Raw genomic sequence first — 9,765 nt, forward strand, 5'->3', positions numbered from 1 at the left:
AATTATTGTCCATTTCATCGACAGGAAAAGGGAGCAAAAAAAGACACAGTTTCATATAAAAACGATTTTATTTCAGAAAACAACCATATCGCCATGTTTGAATACGGAAGACGACAATCCTAACAGCCCAGTCGGCCGAGAGTTGGGCCTACCACAGAGAGGTCAATAACTAAAACAACTCTTTGTTGTGCCCTATTACAGAGGATACTAACACCCCCAGAGCGAGGACAAGGTGAGGCTGCCATCAGGATGAACGCCGTCTTCGTGTGCACAGAATTTTATTCTATCGTTTGAGTTATCTGTAGGCCCGATAATGACGCTATGCAGTCGAATTTCATGAGCCGTGTGTGACGTATGCTGGTTGTGTCTTGGTTCCTGATACTTCACGCGCAGTGACGTCACGTGGCCAACATCGATGTTTATACCTATAACGTGTTTCTCCACCTGGTCATGCCGGAAATACTCGTTACGCGGGGAAAATTTTATTTCTTCGGATTTCCCGTTTTCACCCATCAGAGTCACTAAAAGTTCTCCATATGAAGTACTTGCGAAATGAGACACGTGTATCTCCACATAGTACTCACGCGCACAGAAGGGTTTAGACGAGGCCGTACTGAGGTAAAAGGAACCCCGTTCGAGGGATCGGTCGGCATCGTAGCCCATTACAGGGCAACCACTTGCGGGGCAGCCCATGCACGCGCCGTTGTCGAACTCAGACGCTGATGAGCACGCATGTCCGTAAAACTTACAGAAGGAATTGACTGATTCAATATATAGGTCAACAGCACGATGGTGACTACATGTAACGGAGTTAGTGGCTCCACCTACGGATCCGTGCAGTATGCTGTTTATGGCACTGATTATGGGTTTCTCGTCACATCCGGGCTGATGTTGGCCCCTGTTTGGATAAAAATCCATATGGCCGATCGGGCTCAGCAAGCCGTAGCCTGATAAGAGTTTAAACTTTGACCCATCGGTATGGATAATGTCCACCAAAGTTGCATCAGTTTGGTCAAGTCGTCTATCTGCGCTTTTGTCACGAAAGTCTGGCTCGGCAGGGTCCAGTCCGGAAATACGACCAATCCCTTTGACCCGGTACCCAATATGTCCAGCGACCTGGGCCCCAAGGCTGTGGCCGATAATGTGTACCCGACCGTAGTTGAGCGATTGGTTTTCGTGAAGATATGTCAGTACCTTAGCCACTTCCGCCCCAATCAAAAACGAGTTACCCACAGCAAGGTTATATTGCTGATTACTTCCGCTTTTCCAGTCCACCACGATCACGTTGAAGTCCCCTTTCCGAAGGAGCTCTCTTGTCAGTTCTATGATCCAAGAACTAGTTCCGGAATCCAGATATCCATGTATAATGAATTTAGTGTGTTTGGTGGTATTCAACACTGTAGAAAATTGACTAATATCACTGGCGAATTTGTCTACCGCAAAGCTCGTGATCGGACTGTGCGAGTTCGAACGCGTGAACAGTTTCAGATGTGTGTTGACAGTGGTTGGTTTTTGCGGAACAGGGACGACTCCATCCGAAACAAAACATCCAAACTCTGGTAGACATTGGGTTTGACTCGAGATATCTTTCCCGGTCACAGACAAAGCACAAGAAACAAACACTAGCATCAACATGGCCAAAACTGGTCCTGGAAATAGCCGACAACACAACATTGGACTTCGTGCCAATATACTGACTAAGTCATCACTACACATTACCAGCTTTGGTACTGAAATGTCCAATCTGTATGTGTTCAGGTATCTTCTGTCGATATCCAATTCTAGTCCTGAATATTTCTTCCGTAAATAGTAACTTTTCACCGAGCTGAGCGAAATAATGTGTTGTCGTCACTAATGCTATAATTTACACTTTCAGCTAGAGAACTCTACACCAGTGTAGCTGGGTACTTTCCATCAATCTCTAATTAAAACTGCTTTCGACTCTTTTTCCAGATCCTCGTCAACAGTTCTGTACAGTTGGTTATTTCCGGGTGTTCTTTTATTAATTATGCTCCATACTGTTGCCAGCCGTCTCTAACTATTTCCGGGTGTCATTTAAACACAATATTTCCCTGAACTTAAGAATAAAACTTACTTCGAAATTTCTCGAACTGTTTTACAAGATCCGGGCATGTGACGATGTGCCCTGAGGTACCATTACCACCTGGTATGGTTTTACTTCTCTTGATCGTAAATGTGATTAAGTTCCGGATAGAATTGACCAGTTGGTTTTTCACTAGGTAGCATTGTTGTCGTTAGGTCACGAGGACAGCTACAGACATATTATTCTGATATTTTGTAAGGAAACACGTCCGAAGTATCACAGACATTCGTTTTCTGCTAGCTTCAATGGTCCAACGTGTTGATAAATGTTACGGTGAGTCTGTCAGGTGACACTCTGTACGTACATATGATAGACACCTGGATACACTTGTCCGGTATACGCCAGGGGCATGTGTGCTACCCGGACGAGGTCGTGTGCCCTGAGGACCAGAAAGTGGCATTCTGCGCGATGTTTGTATATCAATCTGTACGGTCACCGACACCTCTGGGAAATATCACATCAATAACACCTCAAATGGCTGACATCTATAGCTTAATATGTCCGTAACTATAAAGAGTATATGTACTCTCATAATAATATAATCTCATAAAAGTCGATTTGGCAACGCTTTGTTTTAAATCTGGTCATACATGTTCGAGATTTTATGGGCCCCTTTGTCCCTGTTTAGTACCGGCATGTTCAGATGGCTTCTTTGACCTGACACTTGAAAAGAGTCTTATCCCACCTACTACTCCTGTCAATTAAGTGAATGCAGAGTTGTTCGTTCCACTCTGCTCTGCCTTTTGGGGTTTCCATGCTTTTCCGCTGTTTATCGAGTCGGACCCCAAAACTATTTCCAGTTTCTCCTACCTAAGATGCGTCGAAATTCTTGTACCCGATCTCGTATACTCAATTCGAGAATCTTAGCTTGTTTTATCCTCAAGATGGACAAAGGTATTACAGAGCGATTTGTGAGATTCCATGGGTGTTGTAATGTAATGGCCGCGGTATATTATCTGAATGGTTTCTGATAACTTTTTCATGTAGGGAATGACTACTTGTCCTTTCATTTTAGCATCTTTTTCGTTTATTTTCATTTTTCTTTTTTACTGGTCTTCTTGTTTTTTTTGTTTTTTGTTTTGTTTCCTTTTATCAAGTTCTTTGACAACCTTCTGAAAAAAACCCAGTGTACATCTATTGAGCACAGTTCGTACACCACCCAACTTCTGTTCTAAGGGTTGGCGAGTCTGAACTTTGAGGTATTAGTCTGTGTGTGTTTCTCCATTAACCAATACTTTGACTGTGCATCCTACTTTTTCTACCAAGGAGGGTGTCAAGGAAGGGCTATTGACTTATACTTTCCGCATATGAATTTGATTCTGTTGGCGGTATCTGTGATATTGATATGCGCAGTTAAATCCCGTGACTCTTTCTTGACTATCTCTGATATACATGGCGTTTCCTTAGGCTAGGTTTGTACTCTAACATTGGCTATAAATTCTTTCTCCACATGTTCTATAAACAAGTTGGTAGCAATTGGAGACACTGGGCTGCTCAATGCCAGTCAAAAGTGTTGCTCAGAGATGATATTATGAAAATTGAAATTTGTTTTAAATGCATTGAAATTTGTTTTAAATACTTATTCAAGAAAATCCATAAAATACGTATGTATTTCATGTGGGATTTGGTGCTTTTTCGCGAAAATCTATCTAGCTGTAAACGACTGCAAATGACACCAAGTGCTTAGTCAGTGGGGTAGTCGATAAACACACAGAACATCTTGTGATACGAGTTCCTCATCATTTTGAATCTGGACAGTGGACATAAATTCTGTCAGATCTGCTGAGTTTTTCACGTGCCCATTAAAGAGTCTTTGAATGTTCGTTAGCTATTTAGAGACATAGTCACCGTTAGAACCGTTGTAGTCCACGATCGGCGGCAATAAGTTCTCTAAAGCTCTGTTTCTTAATTACCATCGAACACTGTATACCTGAGTACTCTTTACATTTGTCACTGGTCATTTGATGTAGGTGACAGAAGAGTCATCATAACGTCACACATTCTTCTTCTATCCTATTGTCGTAACCATTCTGAAGAGAATACTTAGAGATACAACAAACCCCCTACGAACAGGGCAAGTGACAAGTTTAAAAAAAATAATAAGAGTCATATGTTGGTGATGTAGATTGTACTGATGTCATTGACGTTTTGGTCGAAAAAATGAATTATCAAGATTGTTTCAGGGGTTTACATGTTTGGTTTTTATCAAATTTAGAAAAAGCACACAATCTAACAAGCTAACCACGAACCTCTGTCTACATTACATATAAATGTTTTGAAAGACAGCCTGAACTTTATATCCTCATAGAATCCCAGTATGATACGAGGGTGTCCTTGATGACGAGCGTGACACCGATGATGATGTTTGCAGCTCTTTAAGAAGACAATTATTTTGGTTTCATCAAACATTTCTAAAGAATAACGGAACAATACGTCGGAAACAAAAGAGAATATTAATGTATTTCCACATGCACAGCGAGACTAATAAACGCACATCCCCAATATAAAGCCGTTTGTTAACGACAACACCATTTCATTACCTTTTCGCTTTCAGTATTTTAGATATTTTTATCCGACCGGAGAAACATTAAGTTGTGATATCAACAACCAACTCTGGCGCACCAATATATCTCTTTTCAATTAAGGTGTCTCTCGATGACTGGCAAACACTGTTTTAACGTCACTCGTGCGCTTTATTTGTTGCTGTCGCGTGGTGTAAGGTTCGGTAAGGTTGTAATATGTGAAATGCATGCTTACATACATTATAGTAACATTAACGCTACATGCAAACTACCATGTACAAAGCTCTGTGTGATAACTGAGTATAATACACATCTACATAATTGTCCACTTCGTTTTTGAAGGTTTTATCAGGTGTCAGGATCACTTTTTCGCATGCCGGTCTGTTATGGCCATACCTAAAATATCATGGCGGTATTTCCGTTTATAACGGTTTAATCTGTTACTGTCCTGCACATGGGATTGGCTTGCTCTCTGACGGAACACTCCCCGACAAACGGAGACGGATGACCGAGTCGACAAAAGTAGAATTGTTTTCCAGATATAGCGGCCTCGGAACTACAACCTAATACCTTAAAGACCATGTGCAGAGGATGAGATCGATTAATTGATATAGAACATAGTCATTGATCAATCGTCAAATAAACTCGAGTTATTACCACTAGGCAGTGATCCATCTTGTCGACTGGACAGTCCGAATTGTCTGGGCTCAGGTCAGGTCCATTGATGTCCTCATTTACATTCGGGGACACTACAAGGGGTCAGCTAGGGCCATCGATTTGACCGTATGGGGTCGGTAGTGTAAGTAGAATGTCGTGTTTCGCCACAGTCTGTAGTAATGACAAGGGAAATATATTCTATATAATCAAAGGATATAACCTTAAATTAAATATTGATCGTAAAATGAAATAATTAGAGATTCGGTCACAGATATGCCATCTCGTTAATGTTGTTTGGATACGATTACAACCAACATGGACATCTTTAAACCGACATTAACCGAGCAGTATTTGTTGAACTATCTGGTGTACAAACGTGACAAGATAAAGGAGGTAGAATTCATCAAAAGTGATTTTGTAAATGTAGTATTTGTGAAGCAGCATGAACTTCTTTAACTCCCCAAATATACGCATCATTTGGCAAATTTACGAGATTCAGAAAATTTTCACTTGGTAATTGTGCAAATGTAGATTAAAACATACTTAAGCAGAGTGGTATTTATCAAGAAACACCTTGTGTGGATATCACAACAAATAAATAGTAATAAAAGTGGGTTTCAGTTAAAATACAAAACCGATGTTATAGGAAGTTCCGGAGACCGTCACGGGAAAACCATGATACCAATCTGCATACTCATACAGATGTAGCAGACGCGTTGTGTTGGGCACTTTTCGTGGCAGCATATCACAGGTATAGTCGTTTGAGGACTGTCTGTGTAGTCTAAATAGGACGTATATGTGTTTACAGTAAACACCGAACTCTCAGGGAAATGTCTAAAAGATAATCAGACTTCGGTTCGGCAAAGATCGTAAATGGAGGCATGTTTATAAGAAGTGAATGCCAGCATCTTTTGTACCAGCTCACGATATTGTCTAGAGTATTTCTCAGATAAGTTAATTTTTACGATATCGATATCATTAAATTATTTTTTTCTAAGCTTCTTTGGAAACATAGAAAGCGGGTTCGATCTGTCCACATATTTGCTACAGTAAACGTCATGTTACGCGTTCTCTTTAAAATATAGCACTAGTTGTACCAAAGGTGATGTAAATATGCTGTTAGAGTGAGCATCACCCTGATCAAATACTTACCTACCATAGGTGATGTAAATATGCTGTTAGAGTGAGCATCACCCTGATCAAATCCTTACCTACCATAGGTGATGTAAATATGCTGTTAGAGTGAGCATCACTCACCCTGATCAAATACTTACCTACCATAGGTGATGTAAATTTGTTGTTAGAGTGAGTATCACTCACCCTGATCAAATACTTACCTACCATAGGTGATGTAAATATGTTGTTAGAGTGGGCATCACCCTGATCAAATACTTACCTTCCATAGGTGATGTAAATATATTGTTAGAGTGAGTATCACTCACCCTGATCAAATACTTACCTACCATAGGTGATGTAAATATGTTGTTAGAGTGAGCATCACTCACTCTGATCAAATACTTACCTACCATAGGTGATGTAAATATGTTGTTAGAGTGAGCATCACCCTGATCAAATACTTACCTACCATAGGTGATGTAAATATGTTGTTAGAATGAGTATCACTCACCCTGATCAAATACTTACCTACCATAGGTGACGTAAATTTGTTGTTAGAGTGAGTATCACTCACCCTGATCAAATACTTACCTACCATAGGTGATGTAAATATATTGTAAGAGTGAGTATCACTCACCCTGATCAAATACTTACCTACCATAGGTGATGTAAATATGTTGTTAGAGTGAGTATCACTCACCCTGATCAAATACTTACCTACCATAGGTGATGTAAATATGTTGTTAGAGTGAGATCACTCACCCTGATCAAATACTTATACTTACCTTCCATAGGTGATGTAAATATATTGTTAGAGTGAGTATCACTCACCCTGATCAAATACTTACCTACCATAGGTGATGTAAATATGTTGTTAGAGTGAGTATCACTCACCCTGATCAAATACTTACCTACCATAGGTGATGTAAATTTGTTGTTAGAGTGGGCATCACCCTGATCAAATACTTACCTACCATAGGTGATGTAAATATGTTGTTAGAGTGAGTATCACTCACCCTGATCAAATACTTACCTACCATAGGTGATGTAAATATGTTGTTAGAGTGAGCATCACTCACCCTGATAAAATACTTACCTACCATAGGTGATGTAAATATGTTGTTAGAGTTAGTATCACTCACCCTGATCAAATACTTACCTACCATAGGTGATGTAAATATGTTGTTAGAGTGAGTATCACCCTGATCAAATCCTTACCTACCATAGGTGATGTAAATATGTTGTTAGAGTGAGTATCACTCTACCTGATCAAATACTTACCTACCATAGGTGATGTAAATATGTTGTTAGAGTGAGCATCACCCTGATCAAATACTTACCTACCATAGGTGATGTAAATATGTTGTTAGAGTGAGTATCACTCACCCTGATCAAATACTTACATACCATAGGTGATGTAAATATGTTGTGAGTATCACTCACCCTGATCAAATACTTACCTACCATAGGTGATGTAAATATGTTGTAAGAGTGAGCATCACTCACCCTGATCAAATACTTACCTACCATAGGTGATGTAAATATGTTGTTAGAGTGAGTATCACTCACCCTGATCAAATACTTACCTACCATAGGTGATGTAAATATATTGTAAGAGTGAGTATCACTCACCCTGATCAAATACTTACCTACCATAGGTGATGTAAATTTGTTGTTAGAGTGAGTATCACTCACCCTGATCAAATACTTACCTACCATAGGTGATGTAAATTTGTTGTTAGAGTGGGCATCACCCTGATCAAATACTTACCTACCATAGGTGATGTAAATATGTTGTTAGAGTGAGTATCACTCACCCTGATCAAATACTTACTTACCATAGGTGATGTAAATATGCTGTTAGAGTGAGCATCACTCACTCTAATCAAATACTTACCTACCATAGGTGATGTAAATATGTTGTTAGAGTGAGCATCACCCTGATCAAATCCTTACCTACCATAGGTGATGTAAATATGTTGTTAGAGTGAGCATCACCCTGATCAAATACTACCATAGGTGATGCTCAGAAAACAGTGGTCCAGGATCCCTAGCGGAGATATTATGGAAAATACGTTCTTTTTGTTTAGTTATAGGAATAATGCTTATAACAAATGTTACTGTTTCTGTCAGGACGTTGATATATCAGATGCCACAATTTCTGACAGGACGTGTATACAACAAATGTTACTATTTCTGTCAAAAGGGCCCTATAACAAATGTTACTATTTCTGTCTGGACGTTGATATAACAAATGTTATTTTTAACAGGACGTTGATAAATCAGATGTCACAATTTCTGTCAGGACGTGTATACAACAAATGTTACTATTTCTGTCAAAAGGGCCCTATAACAAATGTTACTATTTCTGTCAGGACGTTGATATAACAAATGTTACTATTTTTAACAGGACGTTGATAAATCAGATGTCACAATTTCTGTCAGGACGTGTATACAACAAATGTTACTATTTCTGTCAAAAGGGCCCTATAACAAATGTTACTATTTCTGTCAGGACGTGGATATACCAAATGTTACTTTTTCTATCAAATTGTTCCTTGATTTCTATTTCTGCCAGAGTGTTAATAAGACAAGTGTTACTTTATTTGTCAGGGCGTTAATAAGACAAATGTTCCTATATTTGTCTGGGCGTTAATAAGACAAGTGTTCCTACATTTGTCTGGTCGTTAATAAGACAAGTGTTCCTATACTTTTCTGGTCGTTAATAAGACAAATGTTCCTATATTTGTCAGGGCGTTAATAAGACAAATGTTCCTATATTTGTCTGGGCGTTAATAAGACAAGTGTTCCTATATTTGTCTGGTCGTTAATAAGACAAGTGTTCCTATACTTTTCTGGTCGTTAATAAGACAAATGTTCCTATATTTGTCAGGGCGTTAATAAGACAAGTGTTGCTATATTTGTCTGGGCGTTAATAAGACAAGTGTTCCTATATTTGCCTGGGCGTTAATAAGACAAGTGTTCCTATATTTGTCAGGGCGTTAATCAGACAAGTTTTACTTTATTTGTCAGGTCGTTAATCAGACAAGTGTTACTTTATTTGTCAGGGCGTTAATAAGACAAGTGTTCCTATATTTGCCTGGGCGTTAATAAGACAAGTGTTCCTATATTTGTCAGGGCGTTAATCAGACAAGTTTTACTTTATTTGTCAGGTCGTTAATCAGACAAGTGTTACTTTATTTGTCAGGGCGTTAATAAGACAAGTGTTGCTATATTTGTCTGGTCGTTAATAAGACAAGTGTTCCTATATTTGTCAGGTCGCTAATAAGACAATTGTTCCTATATTTGTCTGGTCGTTAATAATGTTCCTATATTTGTCTGGTCGTTAATAAGACAAGTGTTCCT

At 39.1% G+C, this 9,765-nt stretch overlaps 1 protein-coding gene across 1 annotated transcript; it reads right to left on the reverse strand.

Annotated features, from left to right (window-relative positions):
• Window positions 1-207: 207 nt before the first annotated feature.
• Window positions 208-1,635, reverse strand: LOC132552577 (pancreatic lipase-related protein 2-like). The gene has a single exon (XM_060216761.1). It carries the CDS (start codon window positions 1,633-1,635, stop codon window positions 208-210), a length of 1,428 nt encoding a protein of 475 aa, XP_060072744.1.
• Window positions 1,636-9,765: the final 8,130 nt, after the last annotated feature.

The sequence above is a fragment of the Ylistrum balloti genome, unplaced genomic scaffold (genome assembly GCF_031769215.1).
Source record: "Ylistrum balloti isolate Yb309-2 unplaced genomic scaffold, AGI_CSIRO_Ybal_v1 Utg370260, whole genome shotgun sequence".
Taxonomy (NCBI): domain Eukaryota; kingdom Metazoa; phylum Mollusca; class Bivalvia; order Pectinida; family Pectinidae; genus Ylistrum; species Ylistrum balloti.

Coding starts and splice junctions, on each gene's coding strand:
- LOC132552577 (XM_060216761.1), bottom strand. CDS start 1,635: ATGTTGATGCTAGTGTTTGTTTCTTGTGCTTTGTCTGTGACCGGGAAA.